This window comes from Uloborus diversus, chromosome 1 (assembly GCF_026930045.1).
Source record: "Uloborus diversus isolate 005 chromosome 1, Udiv.v.3.1, whole genome shotgun sequence".
Taxonomy (NCBI): domain Eukaryota; kingdom Metazoa; phylum Arthropoda; class Arachnida; order Araneae; family Uloboridae; genus Uloborus; species Uloborus diversus.
Window position 1 is genome coordinate 218809413 of NC_072731.1, and position 27907 is coordinate 218837319.

At 32.8% G+C, this 27907-nt stretch overlaps 1 protein-coding gene across 1 annotated transcript; it reads right to left on the minus strand.

The window, feature by feature from the left end:
- Positions 1-198: 198 nt before the first annotated feature.
- On the minus strand, positions 199-27906 carry LOC129225000 (katanin p60 ATPase-containing subunit A-like 2). Its single transcript, XM_054859549.1, has 14 exons — positions 27759-27906; positions 26520-26590; positions 22361-22524; positions 22190-22232; positions 18281-18371; positions 16287-16400; positions 12728-12823; positions 12588-12651; positions 12087-12205; positions 8750-8832; positions 8548-8655; positions 4864-5029; positions 2234-2333; positions 199-468 (listed from the first exon to the last, which is right to left on the minus strand). Exons 1-14 carry the CDS (start codon positions 27810-27812, stop codon positions 329-331), a joined length of 1413 nt encoding a protein of 470 aa, XP_054715524.1. The 5' UTR covers positions 27813-27906; the 3' UTR covers positions 199-328.
- Between the last annotated feature and the right edge of the window lies 1 nt (position 27907).

Consider the following 27907-nt stretch of genomic DNA (forward strand, 5'->3'; position numbering starts at 1 on the left):
TGTATATTTCAAAACTGTGTCAAAATCGTGGAGGAATTTTAGTAGTAGCGTATATTGGATGCCTTTATATTCAGAAATTCAATGTCTTATTTTTTAAAAATCTTAATACCATGCATTAAAAAATCTCTCGACATAAAAAGGATGTTCTGCAACTTTTTTCATAAACTTTTTTAATAAAAAAAAATCTTTCTTGAAAAATTTTATTTGCTTAAATTAGATATTTTTTACAATTATAAAACTGTAAAATTTTAGGAAAAAATTTAAATGCTTAACAATTTATGTCATTTCTTAAACAGAAATAAGTTGATGAAATGTTTTATCCACAAAATTATTCAGAACCATGCTGATTTCTCCATTCCATATATTTATTCAATAAATCAGATGCTGCTGGTTTAGTTTTATTTATAGCTTGCAAGATATCTGATGTCTCTATTGGGTGCATTGCAATCTTTTTCGGAATCGCCATTTCTAAAATAAAAAAAAAGGATTTTAATTATTTTCAATCAAAATGTTTAAAAGTTATTACAATAAAATTTAGTAATCAATTGCCTTAATGGCTAAATATTTTTGCCATAAACTAAATTAAGGATTAAAAGTAAAAATGGTGGAAAGAAAGATGCATTAATACAAAAGAGGAACATAGTATGTTGTAGGGCTGGGTGATGCATCGCCAAACAATGGTGTCCATCCCACATCGCTAAACCAGTTTAGAATTTTTCTCTAAACTGATGCATTGATACTGCTCTGATGTACAGACGCTGTTCCAGGGTTGCTGCCGTTTTAATCTCTAATTTTTTCACACGAAGTGTGTCAATTCAATCTGGATTAACGATGAAGATGCGAAGAGTTGGACCTTCATTTCTCCCAAAACATGTTAAAAATGCACATATGTTTTTAGTTACTGGAAAAGATACGTGGATAAACTAGTAAACTTATCATATAGCCACTTGCCAGAAAAAAAGTAAAATTTAAAGAGCAAAATATCAACAAAAAATGCAGACATGTATTTTGGTATTACAAGCAGTAAAGTTCCTAGCACACTAGCACACGGTTCAGTAGCTCAAAAAAAAAAAAAAAAAAAAAAAAAAAAAAAAAAAAAAAAAAAAAAAAAAAAAAAAAAACCTTTATAAATGTTTTATGCAAAATTTATATAATTTTCGAAATCATCTCATTCCTATTTTTGTAAAAATATTCTGCAAAATTTGCCCTAGACGACATATGTAACCTCCCCCTCCTCCAATTGTAAGCACTCAAACTCTAAATTTGTTAGGTTAAATATAATTTAAGATATATTGGTGGAAGTTTTCAGAATTAAAGTAATTATATATTTTTGTAAACTACCAAATCCTCTTTGAGTGTCACCCCCCCCCCCCCCCACAACTAATTACAAGGAACCTTTTTCCAATGCAAGAATATGTGAGCTTTTGAATGGAATGCATGACTTTGCATCCATTTACTCACATCTTTTTGCATTGAAAAAAACAGGCTCATTATAGTCTCAAAACTTGTCTTGAATATTTTTCACTAACTTGAGCTTTTAGCACTGCTTAATAATGTAATAAATTTCTTTCTGGTGCTAGAATATGTTAATTTGTATTTGCCATGATATAAAATTCTTATTCGTTGTATATATTTTGTTAAAATTTAAACAAGCAAGTTTAAGTTAAAAAAAAAAAAACTTACATTGTTGTGCATCACTACATCGTAACGTGAGGTTGGCAATGCATCACGATGTAGAAATTATTACATTGCCCAGCCCTTGTTTGTTGTGGTCATCACAAAACATTCTTCTGCGTCTTTCACGTGAGTGCTTAGCATTTACATATTTTCACAAAATCAATGTTTGGTACCCTTGCAATATTTCAAATTTTGCCATCATGGTAATCAAGCTGATAAAATTTAAAATCGAAGTACAGAAAGTTCCTGATTATCTGCGGAATTGAGTAGTATGGCTATTTGCGAATAATCCACAAGACTATGAAAACAGGGAACACATATGCATTTGAACAATTTACACACAGAACAGGTAACATAAACATACTGCTTGAGGAATAATAACATTATTCATTGCTTACAAGACTTAAGGGTTGGCAAATAATGCTAAACAGAGGGAAATCCTCTAGAGTTAAATCAGTATCCATAATGTCCAAATATATATATATATATATATATATATATATATATATATATATATATAACTTAGAAACAATACTTATATAACTTAGTAACCTACCTTCATCTTTTTCTAACAAACAAAGAACATGTCGAATGCAGCTCATTTTGGTTTCCTTTGATACAATTTCAATATCTGCAGCTGAATAGTTAGTTGTAGTCTAAAAAATGAAGTAAATAAATAAAAGTATTTATTAGTCCAGTAGCATTAGAAATTTTGTTCCAAAAATAATAAATACTCAATAACTTTGTTGCCTTTGGTCTCTGAAAAGTTGTTCCAGGTAAAAAAAAAACCTTTTAGCTACAATGAAGTATTGTATCTAAAGAGGTTTTGCCTTGTTGATAAAATTGGTATATTTAAACTCTAATAGCTGAAATGCATGCTAACAGTCTGCTAAATTTTCGAAGTATTACAGCCAGAAGGCTATTTAAAGTTCTATTTGTTTATAAGTTGATGAAGGGAAGAATGTTGAGTTCAAAGGATTGATTAGGTTCATTTACTCGGGTATTGCCCTTTTTTTTTAATTTTTAAAAGAACAATAATCTCTAATGATCCTCTTCCACAGTAAGATAGCTAATCCCAGAAATAACATTAAGATATCTTATTGTTGCTCTGAGGTGACAATATATTCATAATTTACGGTAGCTTGCCCAGCCTGTCTGCCTAAAGAAATGTGACTTTTGATCAAAATTTGAGGGAATATGATTCATGACGCAGGTTGGGCCATTGAGAAAATTGGGGGGGGGGGGGAGTTATGCTAAAAGAGTTTTGATCTCATTTGGTGAGGGTATGTGCTCCAAACATTGGCCATTGAAACGACCCCCATACAAAAATTTCTGAATCTACCCCTGATTCAGACCATTTACAAAATCTTCACAATTTCATAAAAAATGTTTGCTAACTAATTGCAGATTTTAAAGCACCTTCTGTTCCATTAATATGGAAACTCTTATAAGATTGCAGAGTGACTTTAAAATATTAAGATAATGTTTTAAATGCAAACAACAATTTTGGTCCGCTTGGTATTATAAGTCAGGGTTTCCACTCCAAAATGGAAATCAAAATAAAGCACTTTAAAGCACCCTACTTTTTCTCCAACCAGGGTAATTTCTTTGCATTCTTGGTAAATCATTTAATATTTCCATAGTTTATGTATTATTGTCTTTTTATACCTGGTTCCTGAAGATCCCAGTAACAAATGAAAAAATACAGAAAATACAAATTTCAATTGAATGAAGTTTAAAAAACTAGGAGTGAAGCGTAAATAAATATTGAGAACAAAAGTACAAAATGTAAGCATAATGCAGGATTGAAATTGTTAAACAAAGGATCTGATAACCATCTTCAGTGGATTTGTGTTTGTGGAGCATCTTGTGATTTTTCAGAATGGTTTAATTATTGCGTTTAAAATTAAGAAGAAGAAAAAAAAACTGACCTAAGGTTGATGTTTATATTCCGGTAATTTAAAACACTAGCATAAAAAATAATTATTAGAATTTAATTAATAAAACATTTATAAACTAAATCAAAATCTGAGCACAAAGCACTTTGATTTCCCATATAGACACATATGTGATTATAATGTTAAAACTACAAAGTGTAATAATAATAGAAAAGACTGAATGATATTAAAAGTTTTAAAGTTAGTTAGTTTCAAAACTTCAAATTATAATTATAAAATTACAATAATACAAGGAAAGGAATCAGAAAAAGAAAAAAAAAAGAACACCATTCTACAAAAATTTCAACAGGAAAAATGGGTATTTATACAATTGCTTGAAAATGCTCACTTAATGAATTCTGGCGAGATATGCAAAGCAAATCAGTTTATTTGCTGCATTTCAGTTTTTGCAAAAGAGAACAGAAAATGGGGGAGTGAAAGCTTTTTGAAAATATTTGATATTAATTTTGAAAAAAAAATCAGTTGAAATCATTAACAAAATAATCCATTTAAATGTCAAATTTCAGTAAAAGAAATCAAAATGGGATTTGAAATAATAGAGAAAAGGATAATTGAAAAAAAAAATTGACAGAATTTTTCATTTTAAACATTTGCTTAAAAAAAAAAGCACCTTGTTAAAATAATAAAAGAATGTTGGTTCAAAACCAAGCATTTTAAAGGGCCCTTTGTAACAAAGCACTAAACTAAAGCACTTCAAAGGATTTTCAAGGACCCGTGGGAACTCTGTAAATCGTCTTTAAATTATTAGTCTTTGCCAAGGACATCAACTAGGATTTTACCAAAGTGCAAAATCTAAAGAAAATTGAAACACTTTTTACAAGTACCAATACTGTATGCTTTTGCATACAGCACCTTTTTTTATTTTAAATTTTTTCTAATATATAGACAGAGTATTATGTATATTCAACAAAAGTAGGTGTACTGTACAGGCTTTGCAGATACACCTTGCGAAAAAAAACACAATTTGGTGATTGCTTGAAACTCTAGTAAAATTAACACAATACTCCTCCAAAACTTAAATGATTGCAAATCAAACCTGACACAACTTCAATTATGCAAGGGTGTAATTTGTGCAGCTGTTGGATTACAGCAATTTTATTTTTGGATACATATTTTTTACAATACTGTCAGAGGGTAGGAGAATAAAAAAAATGGAAAAAAAAAGGTATCATAAATAATAAAATCAAAATAAAAATGTTCTAAAAAATGATTTCTATAAAATACTTACGTCAGCTAAAATTTTGTAATCCAAATTAGTTTTTATTGCAACATTTTTGGTTATTTCAATATTAGGAGGTAAGAATTTCTTGAACAACAGAATTCTGGACTCTTCATTAGGAGGTGAAATAAACACCCTTTTTTCCAATCTACGAAGCATAGCATGATCCAATTCCCTTAAATAGAAAAAATCCATTATTTAGAAGATGTTCATAAATAGATCAATAAAAGAAAATTTAAAAATTAAGTAATTTTTTTAAAGTGAAAAAAAAATCAAAGAGTATTTGAGATACACTAGGCATCAGTTGTCTTACTGTCAGTTATTTGTTAATGTACAGCGATTCTGAAAATGTAAATAGAGAGAACAATCGGCTTTTTTTCACAGTTAAATTTATTATTTGGCACAACAAGGAAATTAAAAATGGCTAAGCATGTATTTACAATTTCAGAATACACCGCCAGCTCAGTCAATTCCAACCGAGGACTGCAGTTTCGTACTTATTAGCACTCATCTGCCCGGCATAGGAAGTGACTGAACTAGAGGTGGAAAACCTCATAAGGAAACCAAGAGTGCCAAACAAACTGGTAGCTAATATAGAATTAGCACTGATCAGACAAGAGACCAAAGCAGATGTTCGGTTCAACTCGAAGATTGCAGGCAAGGCATGGTATATTCAATAAGTTACCACCCTATAGCCAGGGTTAGGGCAGAAATACATGAAATACAACCTCCAGTTCAGTCACTTCTTATGCCGGGCTGTTGAGTGCTAATAAGCATGAAACTGCAGTCCTCGGCTGGAAATGAGCTGGCAGTGTATTTCATGCATTTCTGCCTCAGCTCTGTCTATAGGGCGGTAACTTATTGAATATACAATGTCAGTGTTGAAAGTCTTATTTTCATTGTTCCAAGCCCAGTGTTTGGGGGGAGAGGAGGGAATTGAATATAAAGAAATTTTCAGATGTAAAATCTAACTAAATGCTAAGTTAATTCATGCATGGGAATTTAAAAAAAAAAAAAGATTTCGGACCTTTTGGGTCCTTTTAAATTTTGCAACTATTTACTTGTAAATGTGTAATGACATAAAAAATAAATCCAGATCATGTGTTTATTTTTCAAAGCCTCAATAAAACTTTTCATAGATTACATAAGTAAAATTTTGAGTACCTCTGTACTGTGCTTAATGTCCATACCTTGAATGATAGAGGGCAGTGAATGGAAATCTCCACATTTTGGAATATAGTAACTTTTTACATACAGATCAAGCTGACCCCCATGCCCCCCCCCCCTAAAGGCCGGGAAAATTTTGAATGTTTGTTTGAAAAAATATAAAAAAATGTAGAAACCATGAGAAAAAGTAAATATCTTTTTGAAAGAAAGGGGGGGGGGGGAGGGGTCATGGGAGTCGTGAACCCCCCAATCTGTGACAACACTTTTTAATCTGTTATAAGGTTCATTGCATTTGAGTAGTGAAAATGATTGCTTGGAAAAGAAAGAAAAGAAAACATGACTGAAACTACAAGAAAGAGTAAATAATTTTTTAATTCCTTCATTTGGGGGAATTACATGTCACTTTTATATTTATATGTAGGTAGTAAATTAGCTCTGCTTGAGACAGTCTCTTCTTTGCAGCAGTTGTCTGCAGGCACCAGTATAATGAAAAGAAGTGTCTGCCGCCCGATCGCTTTTTATAGAACAAATTTAATCGCAGATAGTTATTGTAATGTGTCAACATTTTTATGTAAAGTCTCTGTAGATTATTCTTTTCTGTAGTGATTTTTAGATAGTTTCGTTTTTGTTCATGCTGAGTTTATTTTTAAATGAGTTGTAAATAGTTTAAATCAGTATTTAGGACTTAGTGTTGGGTAAAAAATGTAAAATTTTAGTATTGTGCTTGTCCGAAACTTTGTTACATGAGGGTTTCCATAACTGGCCTATCGTATTAGACAGAAACTGTGCTGAAAAAAGTTGTGTTTGTTAGAAAAAGGACAACCTGTAACCAAAATAATGAAGCGTTCGGGTGACAAAACATTATTGTCTTTTTTGAAAAGTTAAAAAAACTGATGAATGCAAAACCAATGGAAACATATTCGAAATTTTTGTATCAAACTCTGAGACTGTTACCTCTTCATTCGCCTCTGATTTTTCGACAATTGAAAAGAATCGGTGAGTATTCATCAATGTCCAAATTATATTCATAAAATATTTAATTTTAAAGAAGATTTTTGCTGCATTATTTAGTGAAGTTTATTGTATTTTTCTGCATACAAGATGGATGTTTGTCCTGTGTCGAGTATTATGCTAATGTTTAATCAATATCTAAATGTATCATGTTCATAAAACATTTAATTTTTATTAGATTTTTGTAGTATTTATTTATTGTATTGAGTTGGCTGGTGTGAATACAGGTCTAAACAGGTTAAGATACAACTTAACTAGGTCAGTTTAATGCATTGAATGAACATTAATTAAGTTTAATTAATAGTTATTTCAGTATATTTAATTTAAAACAGTTAAAATTAAGTTTTGAATCAACTAATGGCCGATTTTGTGCTTTTGTTGACATTTAAAGAAACCTAAGTTCAAGAAAATTGCTGTACCTGATGACCCCTTCCTCCTAAAATGAAATTCTGTATCCACCCCTAAAAGGGTTGGCTACAATTTATTACAGTTAAAAGTCAATGTCTACTATTCTGAGGCATTTATGAAACATTGAAAAAATATGAGTAAAATGAGTAAAAATATGACAGTGTATACATGTACAAATAAAAGCATATAAAAAGAGTTAAAAAACTCTGCAAACAGCTGTTTCGGCATTATAAAATCAAACCCCTTCTTCAGTGCATAAAAGAACGAACGAACACAAAGTCCGACAATGGACAAGTGAACAAGAAAATTTAAGACATAAACGAGTAAATAGACTGAAAGTGGCTGGAACCGAAAACGTCACGTTAGCAGAATACGTTAGGTTTTCAGTCATATGCTGAAATTTTTTTATTACAGGAAAGATTTCCAAACAGTAGGGAAAGGGGGCATGCCCGACAAATGATTCACCAATAAAGTGGAATTTTTCCAGATTCAATAGGATTCCCAAAAATCTAAATCGTAAGTGGAAGAACAACCATGGATTATTTTGGCTGAAGAAAAGTCGAAGTTATGGCTGACAGCTTCTTTTACATTGAAAAGAATAGCTCAGGATTTAGGGGAGGGCAGGGGTGCTATTGCCCCGGGGCCTCCACAACAAAGGGGCCCCCACAATAAAATTTTTACAAAATATCCTAACTTTTACAGGTCAGCAAATTTTACGTTTTTTCTCCCCTATAAATTATAATTATAATTATATAAAAAAATAAATAGCAGTAACTTCAGGATGTATTATTTATTAAAGTGCTGATCGAAAATATCGGATATATACACAATCAAATATGGGATATTTTCGAAAATACAGTTGGTTCTCTGTTTACGATTTTCAAGGGACCACAAAAATTTGTCCTTAAGTAAAAAGCGTCCTTAAATAGAATGCTTTTAACATTATAGTAGACCATATGGGACCGTGAAAAGCCGTCGTTAAACTGAGTGTCGTTAAACAGAGATCCAACTGTATGATGATCTTTTCCAACCCTGATTAGGGCCTCCACTCCTTCGTTGCCCCGGGGCCTCCACACTTCCAAATCCTGGAATAGCTTGCAAAATTACCATGGCAAATTAGTAGCAGCAAGAAGCAAAATCTGCTTTTCATTAGAAGAAATAGAATCCATGCTCAAAAAAAGTTCTGTTTTCATTCTTCGACTAGCTTCATGATCACTGAAAGTAAATTTAAAGAAATTTAACAGTTAAAAATTAATACAATCAACAAGCATATTTACTTCCCAATTGTGAACCAGAGATAAATACTTACCAACCTCTATGACTCATTAATGCATCAATTTCATCAATAAAAATAACAGAAGGCGCATAATATTTTGCCAGGTCAAATAAAACCTAAATGTAATTAACAAAGAACAAAATCAAGGGGATTGTTTTCAAATTAATCGCTAGTTTTGTGATTAAACTTAAAGTTAATAGCCACACCTTAGTATTGAAAGTGTTAGCAACAATTTTAATAAAAAGACGATTAAGGTACCCATCATACAAAGTGCCCCAACAGCTACAGAATTTATTTACACTCAAACTTGCTTTTATGGGCTCTGCTTTTGAGTGATTTTTTAATTAATAGTTTCTATGCATTGCATAAATTTTTTTTGATAAACAATACATTTTATTGAAGCTTAAGAGATTTCAGAAAACAACAACATTTCCTTTAATGCAGTCTCTACTCCCTGGGGAAAAAAGATTTTGGGACAATAGTTTCAGCACCATGCTGACCACCATCTTATTATTTATCAAACACCACCAAGTTCCCAAAGAGGGAATTGGGCCGCATTTGATGTTTTGACACAGAGAGGTGAAACAAAAAAAAAAAAAAAAAAGGATGATTCTTTCTAAAAAATAGGGAAGGTGTTCTTTCACAAATAAAACCTTTCATTGTCATCCACAGTGCTGTATTTGGGAAAGGGGTAAGGGGGGTATTGCAAAAATAATGCCCTTGTAAAGTTGGTCAAACTTGGTCTGAAACCACCTTTTATTTTGGCGAGTCCCCCCAATCCAAGGTGAGTTTTCTCAAATATTTTTTTCCAACTAAAGCACTGGTCACCCCAAAAGGTACAAGCCACATAAGCGATAGGTTTCTGTTTCACGATTCCTCATTTACAAATGGGCATTGAGCAGTAAACAGGTTGAACTTTTATCTCATCTATACAATAGTAGAAACATAAAATAACATTTTAAATTTTCAACAAGTTAAGCTTACACTATTGCAAGGCCAAATTACAATTTTGATTATGAGAGCATCTTAGTAATAGATTACAATTAGGTTTATGAGTAAACAAAAATGCTATCAATTACAGTGGATTAAGATTACGCTATTGCAAGTAACAAAGCCAACAGAATGCTTGCGTTTATCAATAGATCTATTTCAAACAAATCTAAGAAGGTTCTTCTGCCTTTATATAGGAGTGCAGTAAAATCTAATTTGGAGTATGCTGTTCAGTTTTCGTCTCCTTATCACAAGACAGAGGCGGATCAAGTGAAGTGGGGGCCCTAAGGGGTAAAAATTTTGGGGCCCTCCAAACTTAGGTAAAAAATAAAAGTTCCAATTAAATAAAAAATAAAGTATAATCAAAAATTAAAAGCAATGTAGAACTGGCCAAAACTAAATTACATGAAAATACACTTCTAATTTGTATGTATGTGAGAGATGTGTGTTTTGCAACTAATAAATCTGTTAGTTGGAAGTTTTTTAATGAAGCACAGCAATTTTAGTTAATTAAATATAATATTAGTGAAGTAATTTACATTATTATAACAATAGTAGTGAACAAATTTCAACTTTCTTCAAAATTAATAACTGAAATTGCTCACAACTAAAACAAAAGACATAAGGAATACAAAACAGCCTGTAACATAAATATAGTAACTTTTCAGTAGTGTTGCTTTTTAATTTTCAAAAGTGTCCCCCCCCCCGTACCTTTAAGTTTTGTTTTAAAAAAATGCCTATATATGTTTCTAAAAAAGAAGTTTTTTTCTTTTCTCTCATTAATTCTTCAAAATTACTTGAAATACTTTCAAATACTTTGTACATTTGTGTGTGAGAATTAAAATCTATCTATTACAATGTCTCACTCTATAATTTTTTCAATGTTACTGCATATTTTTCAAGTAAACCTTATCTTCTAAACATGCTGTAATTTCTACAAACTGTAAAACATACTAGATAAATAATGAAAGATGATTGATTATGGTTTGTTTTTATTTCTTTTTAATAAATTATTTAGTTTTCCTTTAAAATTTGATAATTATCTAAGTAGTCAAAACTGGATAAAACTGATTTTATCCCGGCCGGTTTAAACCGGTTTTATCCATGGTTAAAACCACCACTGGTCAAAACTCTTACAACCCTGAGCCGAACTTTTGAGGCCCTGCACCATCACGGGGCCCCTCGCTAACCGTTAGACCCGCCACTGTCTCAAGAACGATATTTCCGTATTGGAAAGAGTTCAATGAAGGATTACTAGAGTTGTAAGGGGACTTTCAGATTTAGACTATGATAACAGACTTAATAAGCTTAATATGTACAGCCTGGAGCAAAGGAGAGTCAGAGGGGACATGATTCAGTTGTCTAAATTTATAAAAAGTAAAGATGCTAATGGATTAGATTTTTGCACAGGAAGCAGGATGAGGGGTCATTGTTTTAAGCTATTCAAATCTCAGGCTAAGCTGGAAATTGGGAAAAACTACTTCTTTACTAGGGTCATGGGCACTTGGATCAGCTTACCAGAAGAGGGGGTAATGAGCAAGGGGGTGGATAGCTTTAAGAGGGCCATTGATCTTCATTGGGGACTTATAAACTGATTAGGAGCAGCCTAGCTGGGCTTAGAGCCTGTTGCTGGTCATCACATTTGTATTGAATATTGCAGCTCTGGTTAGTTGAGCTATGACCTTGACAATGTTTACCTGATTTTGGAGAGTTTAGTAAAAAAATAAACATGTTAGTGGCTTGGTTTTGAGTTGTAATATTTTTACAAACTACCGTGAAAATAACCCAGGCCAATTCAGCACCAATTACCTTCTCTATTACCCGAAATAGCGGTAAACATTGTCAAAGCCGTGGCTTAGGGCCACACAACAAGCACAGTTTTTGGTATTTTGGTGGTGTAGTAGTGATATCAGTTTAGATATAGTTTTATAGTTTTCCATATCCAAAAATGTTTAGGAGCAATAATTCAGGGTTTTCAAAAAGTAAGAATGACCACTTTAACTTGTTTGTATAATTTCATTTCCACTAATCACAATTGTTTGTCAATATGTCAACGGGGATTTCGAAAGTTGGCCCGGCCCTCTAACAAATGGCAAAGATGCCTCCTCCCTAAAAAAAAAAAAAAAAAAAAAAAAAAAAGACTAAGGCTTTCCAAAACAGCCTCTACTAGTTTACTAGTTTTAATGCTACCATCTACACTATGACCTCCTTGTGCCTTGTGGGCATTTCTGATGTATGTAACATTTTGAAAACTTCTGCGCCAGTAACTTTTCTTTTTGTCGTTTATTAAATATTTATAGTTAATATTTTTCTACAAAGCAACAAGATTCATATTTGAATTCATTTCAAACAAGTTTTAATATAAAATGCAAACAAATACCTTAATTAATTTTTCAGATTCTCCCCTCCATTTGCTCAAAAGAGTTGAAACAGAGATTTTGAAAAAAGTTGCTTGGCTATTGGAAGCTGCAGCTGCTGCCAGCAAACTTTTTCCTGTGCCTAAATATGCATTAATTATGTATTTATTCTATTCATTTGTTTTACATTTTAAGCAAAAATAGTCCAAATTACAATTTTATGTGTTGACTTAAAATTTACAGTAAGATTTTTTATGCACAATATCTCTCAAAGTAGTATTACAATATTAAAAATTATGTGCCAAAAAAAAAAAAAAACTCAATTAAAATGAAAATTTTCAAAAACAAAACATATATAATTTTGACAACAACTCTGAGAAATCAATATTAAAATTTACTAAACACTAAAGGACAAGTACAAAAGATGCATGTTAAGTATTTTATTTACTAAGCTCATCAATTATCACTAATTTTACACAAACTATCAGATGTAAGTAAAAGAACTAGCTTAGTTTTTTTTTTACCTGTAGGTCCATATAATAATACACTTTTCCATGGAGAAAATACTGAAGAAAACAATTGATTGTACTGAAAAAAAAAAAAAGAGTTTTTCATTATTTTAAAGAAAGCTTTTAAAATATAACTTTAGATGATACTATCTTACTTTTATAGGATATACAATGGCTTCTTTAAGTAATTGCTTAGCATGACTATGACCAATAACGTCGTTCCAATCAATATGTTTTGGGACACCAACATCCTACAAAATAAAATAATGTTATGCAAAAAAGCATATGCAGTGGACTCTCTCTATTCTGAACACTCGAGGGAGAGAACAAAAGTGTTCAGATTATGGGGGTGTTCATTATAGAGGGAGACTGGATAATGCATATGTAGTCGCTGAGACCATCAAAATGTGTTCAGAATATTGGGGTGTTCACATTAGAGAGCCTTCAGATACAAGGAGTCCACTGTAGTACTACAGCAGCCCCCCCCCCTTTTTCAAGCACCCATGCAAGAACAAGAATTTTCTCACTGCATAATGGTCAAGTAATACCTATCCAGAATAGAAACGGATCTGTATTAATTGTACATTTGTACTACTTCACAGAATAATTAGCAAAGCAAGTAATACGAACACGAAAAGAATGTTAAGTCAGAAAAATAAGTCATATAAGTACAAAAAGAATGATCATAACTCATAATCAAAATACATGAAAGTATTTTAACTCGAACCTCCCCTAACGTCCCCCCCCCCAAGCAATAAATAAGGTTTAACACCACAAGTGATTTGCGGCACCCTTCATCTCTCACAATGGCATTCCAAGGTGCTGCACCACATAGTTTGGGAATTGCTGCGTTGAATTTTCATCATATGAAGGTTATCAATATCAGTATAAAAGTTTTATTTTTGCTAGTTTAAACAAGAAACTTTCATTTAGAGTCAATGATGAATGAACCTATGAAATCTGAAAATTAAACTTAGCACAATTAATTGCATTTAATATTATTTTTTTAACAGCACAAATTAGATTAAAAAGACATTAAAATGAATTAAAACCAAGTATAGAACAAACAGATACAGCTATAAAATATAAGATAAACAAATTTAAAAACAGTTTAATCAAGCAGAGAAACTTTATGCAGAAACGTTGTTAGGGGGAAAAAAAAAGCTATGGTAGTTAAAAATTGGCTTGAGTTTTTATTGAGTTAGTAAAAATTAATAGTCAAAAGAAAAATAATCACAAAAAAAAAAAAAAAAAAAAAAAAAACTTATAATCAAATTGATGCAAATGTAATGAACCAATCAATAGAAAACTGTGGCAGGTGAATAGGCAGGACAACTTGGCACAAAGACATTGAGAGAATGTTCCAAATTTTATCTATGTTTCTAATAAATTGAAATTCTAAGTTATATTAATATTTGGAATTATTTACATTTAAGAAATATTAATAATTAGAACTATAAAATAGTTAGTAGTATGATTACTTGTGAAGTCAACTTTTTTATTGTCCATGAGATTATACACAAGAAGAAAAAAAATGATTCATGCCTTCATTCATTAACAAAATAACCTTTTTAAAATTAAAAAAATCATCCAAAACATAAAAATATTAACTTATTTTAATATTGCTATGTAATCTTTAAACCACTATTTTTCATGCTAATAATGAAACAAATTTTTAGAGTTATCACAATGGTTGCTCTTTATCACATTCAGAAGCTTTAAAAGTATAAAATAAGTTTTTCTGAAGATATATTTAGTAGAAATGAAGCCAAAAACTCAGAACATACCAGTACACCCATGAAGATTGCCAGACAACCCACCTGATGCTTTTTTCTGGGAAAAAAAGCTCAAGTTTTAACAATAAGCCGAAAGACCAACTCTAAATTTTTGAATAAAAAATAAACAAAATAATAAATAAAAGCCAAAAATTCACTGTACATGGAAAATGTAAAAAATACAAAACCAAAAAATACAATAATAAAAATAAAAAGACAATAATAAATGTAAAAGTGGTCGCCAGCTCAACAATAAACTCGCTAGATTGAGCCTAGTCAATTTATTCTCAATCGAAGGTCAATCACCAACTTAAAAATATTCATCCTACTGCTAGTAACAGTAAGTGCTTCAGATGAAGCATTCCAACTGCTCAAATCTTTGGTATTTTGGGTGTAACACAAATCAAATATCCTCTAGTGCATTAATGTTTGGCTAAACAAACAAAATATATGCATCACTAAGGTACCTGAAGTTGAGGATGTAATTGGAGAAAATGCTATAGCAGTCAACAGAGCTAAATTTTTGGGTAGGGAAAAATTCCCAATTTGCCGAACGAAATTCACATTTTGCCAAAAAAAAAAAATGCAAGCATGCATATTTCACACATATCATACATTCATAACATCGAATGAGTAGGAACATTCGGCATCATTAAAAAAACAATTAAAAAAATTAGGAGAAAAAGACACAAGAATTTTAATGGTGCAATATTGTATCCGAATTTGCTGAACCTGTCGGCAAAATTTGGAGAATAAGGAAAATTTTGGGAGGCCACAGTGACCTCCCATTGAAATGCCCTTGGCAGTCAATGACATCTATGCTGCGGTCATTGACTATAAGAGATTCACAGGAATTCAAACCTGGGACTAAACGTCTTTGGCTGTACCAAATATGCCATTATGTGACAATACTTACAACTTAATTGCAGCAGTAATTTTCACAAAACTCAAGATCAGCTTCAGAGTGAAACTGCACTTAGTTTTAACGAGTTAAATGCTTGAAATTATTATAGCTTGAAATTATATAGTCAGCAGTTTAATTTTAAAATGTGCAGCTCAAATATAAAACAGTTTGTAAGTTTTTTTATATGAATGTAAAATTATTGCTTATTTTTAAAATTTAGGTGGAGATAAAACTTTAATACATTAAACCTGCTTCTCAGGAACTTCAAAAATAGGAATTTAAATTCCTGTAAGGGATAAAAGAAATATTTTGATACATATGAGGCAGTGAGAAGAAAAGGGATGCAAGTGTCGAAAAAATTGTGAGATAACTGGTGCAAATGGTAGGTGAACCTCTCCTTTGTTTTCGCGCAAGATATAGTACTAGTAGCCCTGGTAGGTGCTGCTATACAGCATGATATGGAAAAATCTCAATGAAAGCCTACTTATGATCGGAACGTTAAAGGTGTTTAGCTCAAAACTTGAAAACGTCCACTTCCATCCTTTTGCTTTTCACTGCCTCATATATACTGTAATGTTACTGATAAAACTTCAAAGACTTTCAAACCCACAGATTTCACAAGGATAAATTATGTATGTACTCAGGGGCGTACTTGGCAGCATCAGGCCTTGAACCGAGGACCCCCACAATTCCGAACACAAAGCTTTACTTACCTGGCTACCAACAGCTTAAATCTATATTGTAAATACCATAGAAAGAAAATGTTTTGGTGAAAATTAGTATGATTGCTGCTTGCTTCAAAGATATGTAAAATATATTAATGGCAGCAATTATATGCATCCAGTTCTCTAAATATATATTTTTGCACATGAAATACAATCTAAAACTTCAGACGTAGGCAACAGAAAGCGTAATCATGTTTTTTCATGGAAGTACTTCAAGCCTGAATAGTAGCAATCCTTGCATTTTTAATTTTTTGAAGAATAAAAATAAGAGTTATTTTATATTGAAACAAATTAAGATATTCATTCTAACCTGCATAATTATGTTTGCCATTGACTTCCAGTCACTATCGTAATTTTCAAATCGCTCCAATGGATCTAATATTTTTACAGATTTTGCTACACCTTGCTCAGCTTTTAGAGTATCCTAAATTCAAAAATAAAAATTTAGAATGCAATGTATTGAATCTAATAAAAACAAAACAATTTTAAAATAAAACAAAACAATTTAAGCAAATAGAAAGTAAAACCATCGAAAATTGGTGACCCCAGGTGCTCGAGGTTTCCAACAAGAGAGAGGCGATGGAAGTCGGAACTTTTAACATTTAGGGACTTAGCAACATTTGTTTGAAAATGTTATTGATCTGGGTGTCTCCATAAATCAGAACTTCAAGTTTAGTCAACACTGCAGCATAGCAAGTAACAAAGTCAACAGAAATTTTGGGTTTATCAATAGATCTATTTCAAACAAATCTAAGAAGGTTCTTCTGCCTTTGTATGGAAATTTAGTTAGATCTCATTTGGAGTATGCTACTCAGTTTTGGTATCCTTATCTCGAGAAAAATGTTTCATAATTGAAAAGTGTTCAAAGAAGGGCTACTAGTCTAGTAAAGGGACATTCAGATTTAGTTTATGATGCCAAATGTCTTAATATGTATAGCCTTTAGAAAAAGAGAATCAGAGGGGACATGATTCATTTGTTTAAATTTATTAAAATGAAAGATGTTAATGGGTTAAATTTTTGCAGGGGAAGCAGGAGGAAGGACACTTTAAGCTATTCAAACCTCAGGCTAACCTGAAATCAGTAAAATTTACTACTTTTGTAGGGTTGTGGACATTAGGAACAGAATACTGGAAGAGGTTGTAATGAGTAAGGGGGTATATAGCTTTAAAAAGGCCATTGATTTTCATTGGGAACTAATAAATTGACTAGGACCAGCCTAGCTGGGCACAGTGACTGTTGCTGGTCACCTCATTCATACTTTGTATACATCTTAAATAATTCTCTCTCATAGTTACTTCATCACTTTTACGTGCATTAAGTGAAGTTATTTGCTTGTTTCTTATTGCCACTGTTACTTTCTAAACAAACTCTGTCAAAAGCAAATGTTGCATAACCGCACTTCTCTAAAATCTTCTTCTTTTAAGTTTATATTCATTGAAGCGACAAATTTGCTTCGGTGCACTTGTCTCTCTCTCTGAGTTAATCCTAAACTTTCTATAACAGTAAGTCACTTTATTCTTAAAAATACTCCTTACTTTTCCCTCCAGGGTCCCCCGTACCTACCACTGTTTGTGGTTTAACCAGTTGGATGGGATCCTGAAGACAGCTCTGATTTTTTTGATCCAGACCAGAAGCCGAGCAATCCCTGGTCCAGCAGCCCTGGAGGTATTGTTTAACTTAGAGGACTTTGTGACCTCGAGCATATTTAACGTCCCCGTGTCACCATTAATGAAGACGGTGGATCTTCAACCGGCTAGGATCGAACCTAGGACCCTCCAGTCACAAGTCCAATGCCTTACCAATCAGGCCACCACGGCACAAAAATACTCCTACTGAGGAGTATAAACTTGACTCATATAGGGGTAGTAAAGACAATTCATGGCCACATTTAACGGTTCTTTTAGGTTTCAAACCGCCGTCCTGCATCTAACTGGACCAATATTGCCAGTTCGGAGGAGATAGGCTTGCATACACAGAAGTGCACAGAAATGGATAGTATAGATATAGATTTTACAAGAAATCTGTTGCTAAAACCCTTTCTGAAACAAAAGTCTGGTTATGGTCCTCCTCCAAATATATTTTTATTTATTAACATTGTTTTATAAATAAAAGTTTGTCCTTGTTATGGACTCATCAATCTGTATGCATGAAATGTGACATGAGTTGAAAATTGAAATATAAAGGATCATAAAGATAAATGCATTATCAAATTAATGAAATTCAATATTAAATAATAAGACTATAACACATAAAAACATACAAGAATAGTTTTATTCAATAAAAATGAAAGCAGCTCTATGTACCTTTGCATTGCAAATATTTGTAAGATTAATGCATTCTTCTAAACTGGATGCACGTTGATCAGACTGAGGCATTTTCTGTAGTTTTTTGAACCTAAAGAGAAAGGATGGACAAGTGTAATTCATGTAAATTTTATCATGTCATAATCATCAGGCACAAAATATACGTAGCATTTTTCTCTTTCAATAATCGAAACTAAATGGGGTACTTGTAACAAAGAAGCTCATTATGATGAAGGACGGTAACGCATTTGCCTTGTTATCAATTTTTCAGTTTTTAATTAAACTGATATAAAGTATTATTTTTTTCTTTCGATTAATTAATTCTTACACAATGTTGAGCAAATTTGTGAAGATAAATACTGTTTTTTTTTTTTTTTGAATTTCTATGAGAACTTACTTCAGTTTAAGGAAATATAGAAATGTAACAAGGGTAGTAAAATTAAAACTTACAATTAAAACCTCACCTTGGAAACCTGCCAGATTTAAAAAGCAATAATGGAGTTTTGGCTCCTTTTGTCTATTAAATTTAGCGTTAAATTTTGGAACAATACCAAAATTTTGAAAATTCATATACCCCAAAATGTTTTATATGCTTTTCAGTAAATCCGTTAGTATTCAATTTTGTATTTTAAAATTTTGAAAATGAATTTTACTCTTTTTAATAGTTGAAAATTTTCTACTCAGAAATTGAAAGATTACTTTCTCTAAGCACAGTGTAAGTAATGTCAGAAGTAAAGTGAAAATTAACGTAATTATATACCTACTGTTTAAAACAGAATTTAGAACAACAATTTTTTTGAAATCATGCTGAGTGTTGTCCCAATCTAGTTATATGGGCAATAAATAAGTTTTGAAGATAGTAAAAGAAATTAGTTTTTAACTAATTTTATTTGAAAACATTTAGGCAGTAAATTAAGCAAGTAAACCAGATTGTATAATAATGTTGACTGGCAGGCACCATCAAGATAGAGATAGTGCATCTCCTGCATTTGCATTTTTACCAAAATCGATAACTGAATTCATTCAGCTGAAGACTGAGCGAGTAGGGTTTCCAATCCCGAAATCCCAATCCTGCGGGATTTCGCTCTCAATCCCGCAATTTTTTTCCATTCAAGTGTTTTGCCGCTCATAAAATGATTATTTTCACAAGTATCATCTGAAGTTTGAATCTTCTTTCTCGTATATTTGCAAGAAGAGCAAGTAAAACTGTGTCTTATATGCACCAATATTGGGTTTACCATTACCATTTCAAAACACAATAAAAGATAGATAATATTTTTCTGAGAATGAATTGGTATTCTCATTCAAGGTTTCAATTTTCATACCTTCAGCAATTGAGAAAATGCGTAATACTTAAAAGCATTTTCAAAAACCATCACTAAAATTTAAAATACAGTAAACTATGCTTTAAAAAATAGAGAAAGTGTATTACATATTCTAAAACCCACTGAGTAGCCTGTATGAAATGTTGGAGCACTTCTGTAAGCTTTAGCAATGCACTCAAAGCCTAAAAGTTACAAAAAGTGCACTCCAAAGAAGAAAGCAATGAAAAATCTGACATTATTTATGCATTCAGCTAGACTTTAAAAGGGGTGACGGAAACTTGTATGAAACACAGGATGACTCTCAGTACAGTGCAGTAAGTTAAACTGCTCATGTTTTAGAATTCCTCTTTCAAGTGAGAGGTAAAATTAGCGAAGTTATCCAAACACTTTTACTGAGATTGCGACTTGGTGAAATCAAGCAGTATTCATCCCTTGCTGTAATAAATCAAATTCACTGATACAGTGAACAACATTAATGAAGCAACAAAGGTATTCTCAATGTAAGTTAAATTGCATACAACAAAACAAATATCCAACAGACATCGTTTTTGTCCGAAATTTGCAGTTCTTGAGCAAAAACCCAGCATGAAAAAAGAAAAATCTATTTCAGAAGGTGATGAAGTTAATGCAGATCTTTTTCTAACTGTCCATGAATATTTAATTTTAGCAAAACCAATTACAGTGGAGCCACAGCATGTGTTTTCATCAAGCGCATTATTTTTAGCGTAAAAATCCTTTACCATTCCATACGAGCAGCACACTTTTGCTTACCAAATGATAATTGCTAATTAGGATCTGATTTTGTAGTGCTTTACAGTTGCTGTACGGAATTCAAGAAGACTATTAGTTCAAGTGATAAAACCAGTCCATCCTAAAAAGTATAACTTTTTCTCTTTGTCATAAAAATTTAATATTTTGAAGAAAAAAGTCAATCCTGAAGGATCCAGGGGGATTAACTCTTTACAATCCCGAAATCCTGCGGGACGAAATTCGGCGCAGGATTGGAAACCCTATGAGCGAGTTTGCAGTCACACTTTAACAAAACAACAGCTTCTCTTTACACTCTTCATTCTGCTCACCATGCTTCTTATTAAAGCATGTTCCGAGGCGGTGATTGGAACTGAAAAGGAGGGGGGAGGAAAAAAAAATAGGGACAACTAAAAGCCATAGGTTTTTAGCGTCTGCAAGAAAATGAAAGGAAGAAAGAAAAAAAAAAATTTGAATTTTGTCATCTTGAATTCAAATTATGTTTTTCGCAATCACGAGTGTGTGTATTTATGTAGGCGTGTGTGTTTATGTGTGTGTATGTGAGGGGGGGATATGTGTATGTGTGTAGGCATGTGTTTGTACCCGTGTGCAGGTATGAGTGTGTGGGTAGTTGTGTGTATGGGTGTTTGTGTGTGGGGGAGGGGGAATGTGTATGTGTGTGTAGGCTTATGTGTTTGTGTCTGTGTGCAGGCATGAGTGTGTGGGTAGTTGCGTGTAGGTGTGTGTGTATGTATAGGTATCTGTATGTATGCGTGTGTGTGTATGTGTTTGTGTGTGTATGTGTGCATATGTGTTTGTGTATGTGCATGTATGTATGCGTGTAAGTGTAGGATATTGACGCAACCTGGAGACTGTTTTCGCCAGAGGAGCAGCATCGTGAGGAGTCGATCGACGGTGATGCTGCAGAGGGTGCTGGCAGGAAAATAAAATGATAGCACATCAAAACAGTCAAATGAAAGCAATAAGCAATCGTGATTGCTCAAAAAAGTACAAAATGTTGTTAAGGGTAGTTTGTAGAGCATATGAGTGGAAATTGATGCAAATCTAACAGCTTAACTTACGTTTTTCTTAAGATTTTGATGAATTATCCACACAATAACTTTCCCCAAAGACACACTTTGACATGAATTAGACTTACATTATATACTCCAGAGTAATTTGAGAAGTCACAAACATTTGGTAACAATTTCACTAAGCAAGGATGTGGCTTGTGTAAAACAATTGATTTACTAATATCTAAGCATTGAATGCATAAACTAAAAGTTACTGCTTGTGCTAAATAATGTTTCGTAAACAGATACACAAGTAAAACAAATAATAATGATCTGAAAAGTTTGAAGACACTTTAGTTTTCTTTTATAATTTCTAGTTTTGATTCCTTGATTGGAAAATAAAATTAATGAACCATAAAAAGTGGAGGGCGCCCCCCTCCCCCGAATGGCCGCCACTGAGCATGTTTGTTGCTAAAGAATTCTCTACAGGCTGTTTCTGCTTGAAGACAGCTAAGAGTACTTTTCCTTTCATCAACCAGCAAAGGCCCAATGAGGAAGTATTGCTCATAATATGTGCAGAACCTAGATACCTATTAAAGAGGCAAAGTCATAATAATAATAAAAACTGTATGAAAGATTTCTTTAGATACAAATGTGGTTGGACACAAGAATGATTGAACTTAAGTCAGAGTTTGAATTTTGTACACAGCAGCAGTGCTGTTTAGAGGTAAATAATTAAATAGAACTCCAAAAGGTTTATGAATCAATATGCAAATTTAAAGAATTGCTAATTTATTTACAAAAAGAGGAAAGAAAAGAATTACTTTTGACTTTTTGCAATGTTGTTAATTTTTTTCCCTTCTTTATCTGAAAGGGGAAAAAAAGCACAATTTAATATAAAAGGCTCAAACCCAAATTAATAGTTCAGAATCTCTTTTATACAAATATATAAATCAGTTAAAAAACAAAACAAAAGTCTAAATAAATAAGTTTACCTTCAGCAGACTTCTTTATCAACTGAGGAAATTTTTCATATTTTAAAAAATAATAGGATTCAAAATCTTGCAAAATTAACTCCAAGTTAATGTTATCACAGACAGCAAAATCATCAATTGGAAAGTTTAAACTAGATTTCAAAGCATCTGCACATTGAAGCAATCTAAAAATAAATTATATAATTTTAAAACTACACTGATTATTATAAATTACAGAAAAATCACAAAAATAGCAATAACTCTCTCAAAAATTAGCCAAGCCACGTAAAATTTGAATATGTTGCCAGGTAAGAATTGCTCAATAAAAGTGCAATATGCAAATTAGCGGCACAAAAATCAGAGTGCGTCATCTGTGAGGAGCATAAAAAGTCAATGTTTGAGAGCAAGTCCATAAACTGCGCTGTGATACCGCCATAAGAAATCCGAGATAGCCATTTTGTAACAATGACTTCCAGGCATCATTGGCCTGCCGAACTACGATAGAGAGCCATTGGGAGACTAGAGGTAGGGAAAAATCAAACAGAAGTAGCCAGATGGCTAAATGTGAGTCCTTTTGTGGTTCATAGACTTTAGAGCCAATTTTAAATGACAGATTCGGTGTTTAGGAGGTTCAGCCAAGGAAGGCCCATAGCTACAACGAGCGCCGATGACCGATTTTTGAGGTTAAATGCACACAGGAATAAAGCTCCTACTCCGATCATCTCAGATTCTCCCTTGCGGCAACTACCAAAGGTTGGGGTCAACGTCGACTGTACGTAGTAGCAAGGCCGAATTTAGGGGAGGGCAAGCGGGGCTACTGCCCCGGGGCCTCTACAACAAAGGGGCCCCCACAATAAAATTTTTACAAAATATCCTAACTTTCACAGATCAGGGGATGTATTTACTATTAAAGTGCTGGTTGAAAATATTGTATATAGACATATATATCAAAATATTCGGATATATATCAAAGTATCGGATATTTTCGAAAATATGATGATCTTTTCGAACTCTGATTAGGGGCCTCCACTCCTTCGTTGCCCCGGGGTCTCTACACTTCCAAATCCGGCCCTGCGTAGAAGGCTTCACGAATGTGGTCTGTATGTGAGGCGACCAGCCATTTGTGTACCACTCACACCTCGCCACAGAAAGTACCGTTTACAGTGGGCACAACAACATATCCACTGGACCCCAGATCAATGGAGGGCTTTCTTCTTTACTGATGAGTCTAAAGTTAGTCTAGGAAGCGATAGTATGCGTTATTTAATATGGAGATAACCTGGAACCTGTTACCATCCGTCAAACATGCACAAAAGAGTGTTTGGGGTAGAATCTCTTTAGGTGGACGCACAGACCTCCATTTCTTTCCAAGGAGAACCCTGAATGCTCAGGTTCAATAGAGATGACATCTTTGATGCTTATGTGCGCCCATATGCCAACGCATTAGGTGATGCTTTCCTATTACAGAATGATATTGCAAGACCACACAGAGCTTGCATCGTAGATGATTATCTTCAACAGGCTATAATTCTCTGCATGGAGTGGCCATTTCGATCCCCGGACTTGAATCCTATCGAGCATGTTTGGGATGCTTTAGGAAGGCGTCTAGCTGCTCTCAACCCACCCCCTCAGACCCTTTCCGAGCTTGATTCTGCTTTGCAAGTGTAATGGCTCCCGCTTCCAGTGGAACTGAAAGGGTGCATAATTGACAACATCACACATTGCTGTATGTGCTATATCGCTTCAAGAGGGGAACATATTCAATATTTAAAGTACTTTTCCTGTAGCAAACTGACACTTTCGATTTGTTCATTTTAGGGATGTGCCAATTTCTATACTGCCATAATTGTCTGATAATTTCTTTTAATGTAAAAAAAGAATTGGATTTGAAAATTTTTGAATGTTGACATATTTACAGGTCTATTTCGATCATTTTTGGGAAAAAGCTGTCGGAGTCTCTGTGACAGATTTTTTGTAGTGACTAACTCAAAATCCACGGCATGAAATGAAACAAAATTCAATATACAATGCACAATGCTGTCATGCTGAACCATTCGGAAGCGAAAAGTGGTGATTCATTTTTGGCCCCAATGTGTTCAAGGCGGGAAGTGCAATTGAATGTCATTTCTCCTTCATTGCAACAACTATATTGCAAGTAGTACAATTCAGACAAAATTTGATGTAGAAGGAAATATAGCTCATTCATTTTTAGGGCCAATTTTTCCATTATGTTGTACTTGATATTAATTTTTAATCACTTTGAACTCAAAGTACCAAAATAAAGTGATAAGCTTATGCAACAAACTTAGCATTTCAATTTTAAAACTAGTATGTTGTGGCCATCACGAAACTTTCTTCTATATTTTTCTTTTTTTTTTCTGATCCCTCCCCATGCTTGACGAGGAAGCAATATTCCCAACAAAAACAAAATTACACATGCAAAAACTTGACGACCATCCCAATGTCTGAATTATTGCAAAAGCAAAGCAAAGAGCGAAAATTGAAAGTTATTTTAAAAGCCTTGCTTGAATTAATTACAAATATTTTATTTGTTAACAAACATAAGATGGCAACAGTTAAAAATTTTAAATCATTGAGATAATATTTCCGATCATTTCCATACAATTAAAATCACGAGAAATACGCAGACGACAATCTATTACGATTTATCTTTCTTATTGTTGCATTAATAAAGCTATTTTTATTCGCAAAAAAAAAAAAATCAACACCTCTTGGAGCGATCGGCGTCAAAATTGAACCAAAGCCTGTTTACGTATGGATTCACATATATTCCAAATTTCAACCAGAACATAGCATTACTTCTTGAGATAGGGTACTCACAATGGAAAAAAAGAACGGGCGATTGCGCTACCCCCTTTTTAGCTGTTGACACCAAAATAAAATCAGCTCTTATACCCACTAAGGGCTACTTGCCGATAAATTTTTCTTTCATTCCGTTCCTTATTTCTTGAGATACAGCAGTCACAATTGACGACAAAAAAACGTTCTATAGCTCAACCCCCGTTTGAGTTATTGACACCAAAATTGAATCAGCACCTGTTCCTGTTAATGGCAACATATGGACCAAATTTTGTTTGATTCCGCCAGTTACTTCCTGAGGAATAGCAAGCACGCGTAACTCAAAAAACGTCCCATTGCTCCACCCCCCTTGGAGGAATTCGCGCCAAAAACCAATGGGCACAAGTTCACATACGGGCACATATGTGTACCAAATTTCGTTCGATTTCATGCGGTAGTTTTTGCTGTAGAGCGGCCACAAAAAACTGGTCACACACAGACGTGACACACATACATACACACACACATACATACATACACACACACATACATACATACACACACACACACAGACATACAGACATTTTCCAAAAATAGTCGAAATGAACTCAGCACACCTCAAAACGTTCGAATCCGTCAAAATTCGAAGTTCGAAAATTTGCACGAATCCAATACTTTCTTCTATATATTAGATATAGAAGAAAGTAAAAAGAAAGGAATGCTGTCATTTAGTCATGCTCAATAATATTGAAACAGACTTCTTTGTAAGGTTAAATTTGTGTTTCTAAAAATAAACTTGTGACTTGTTTACAAATTTAAAAACAGACTTAGTTTAAATCAGTATACAGTCGAACCTTGTTAAACCGTCCCCCGAAAAACTGCCACCATCTTAATTCGCCAAGAAATGTGGTGAAAAAAACGTTCAGTATAGGACACTTGCGTAGTCAGAAAAACCTTCTAGAAGGGGTTTTGACCAAAAGTACCTTCTGGAGGGAGTTTTTTGATTAAAAATACCTTCTCGGGGGAGGGAGGGGTGGGGGATGTTTGTTTTGATCAAATATACCTTCTGGGGTTGTTTTTTTGATCAAACAAATGCACCTACATTAACTACTATGAAATTGCCCAGCTTTCTTACCTCTTTTTCTGTTTAATCCGCCCCCTGCCACACTCAGTCACCAAGGAGAATCGTTAACCATGAATTTAAACCAAATCCTATCTGCTCCCCTACTTTTTTAAACCTTTTCATTTTGATATTTCACTACTCAGCTACAAAAGCATAAACTAAGGTTGGCCGTTTAAGGAGGTTCGACTGTATAGTATTAAAATCTAAATATTTACAAGCTAAAAAGTGATTTATGTATCTTAATTTATATCCACTTACCCATATTCTTCCAAGTAATGATGGATCAAAACTAGTAGATTTCTTTTTCTAATATTTCGCTTCTGTTCTTCCTAGGTTGAAAAATGAGCATTAAACTATCAAAAGGTACATGTTAAAGGTGCATGGTAGAGTCAATTAAATATACTAAAAAATATTGCAGACGTCTTTTGATGCAGCACTGAACATTTATATCAATGAGAAATGAAGAACCCTTCTAATATTCTACAACTCACCCCAATGTTATGTAACGTGTGTGTTTATGACTGGGTCCTTATCACATCAAAATAATTTTTTTACAACATTTTTGCTTTGTTCTCTATCCCTTGTATGGATTTTCGCATCTATTATTGTTGAAAATTACTCTAAAAAAAGTCTCAGTTCTTACACTTGCTTTAGGGATAGACAGAATTCAAATGCAAGAAATGAAGAAATAAAGTATTTGACTCAATTTTGAATGAGAAATCGCTAGTCATATTTTGCAACTAAAAATTTTGTTTGATGAACACCTTCGAATATCCAGTTCTTTTCTGACAACAAACTTCACAAAAAAAAAAAAAGTTTGACAGTCGAAACCTTACTTCTAAATCTCCATTTTTGGCAGCTTTATGTATTATGCTGAAAACTTAGCTTCATTTACTTAAATTATTTACAATTACGCCTAAGCAGAATGTTTTGGTAACTAAAAAGAAAAAGTTCCACGCGAATGGCCTCTAACTTTTAAAACCCTGATGTGACTAATGCTTTTTCTTAAACAAATCTGACATTTGCAGTAAATGTGCCAATTTTTTGCTTTATTATTAACATTCAAACATTTGAACTCCTTTTTTTTATGCGAGAACTTTTTGACAGGTTAGTAAAAATAAAAAAGTGCATATTTTAAATCTCGAATACATATTTTGTTGTTTTTTAGTGCATATAATGCGGACTCTAGTAATTACTAAATTGAAAAAATATCAAGCCTTTAGAAAATATTGCAGTCGCTTAAAAAAAAAAACTTCGGGGGAAAGGAACTTTATGAATTATAGCTTTAATAACAAAATTATATACAACTGAGAGATAGGGTTTTGCTTTGACAAGAGAATTTTCAGAAAATATTTCAACTTAATTTTAAACTTAAAATAAAAAAAAAAAGATTTCAAAAGAAAAGCCGCATTTTAGTACAGTTGTAATTCAGAAAAAATTTCTGGTACAATAATATCGGGAATCATAAAACACATAAAATAGGTCATTTTTTTTTACTTTTTCACGATTTTTACAAGAAACAGAAATTTTCTGAAGATTTAAATGCGCCATTTCAAAACAACTGTCGAGAAAAAAATTCAATGAAAGTTTAAATAATTCACGATTTGCATTTTCAAATGTAGGTATTTTGAATCGTTCAAAAAATT

Coding starts and splice junctions, on each gene's coding strand:
- LOC129225000 (XM_054859549.1), bottom strand. CDS start 27,812: ATGGCGCATTTAAATCTTCAGAAAATTTCTGTTTCTTGTAAAAATCGT. Junction 12,652..12,727: donor CCATTGTATATCCTATAAAA/GTAAGATAGTAT, acceptor TTTTTTTTTCAG/TACAATCAATTGTTTTCTTC. Junction 2,334..4,863: donor ATTACAAAATTTTAGCTGAC/GTAAGTATTTTA, acceptor TTCATTTTTTAG/ACTACAACTAACTATTCAGC.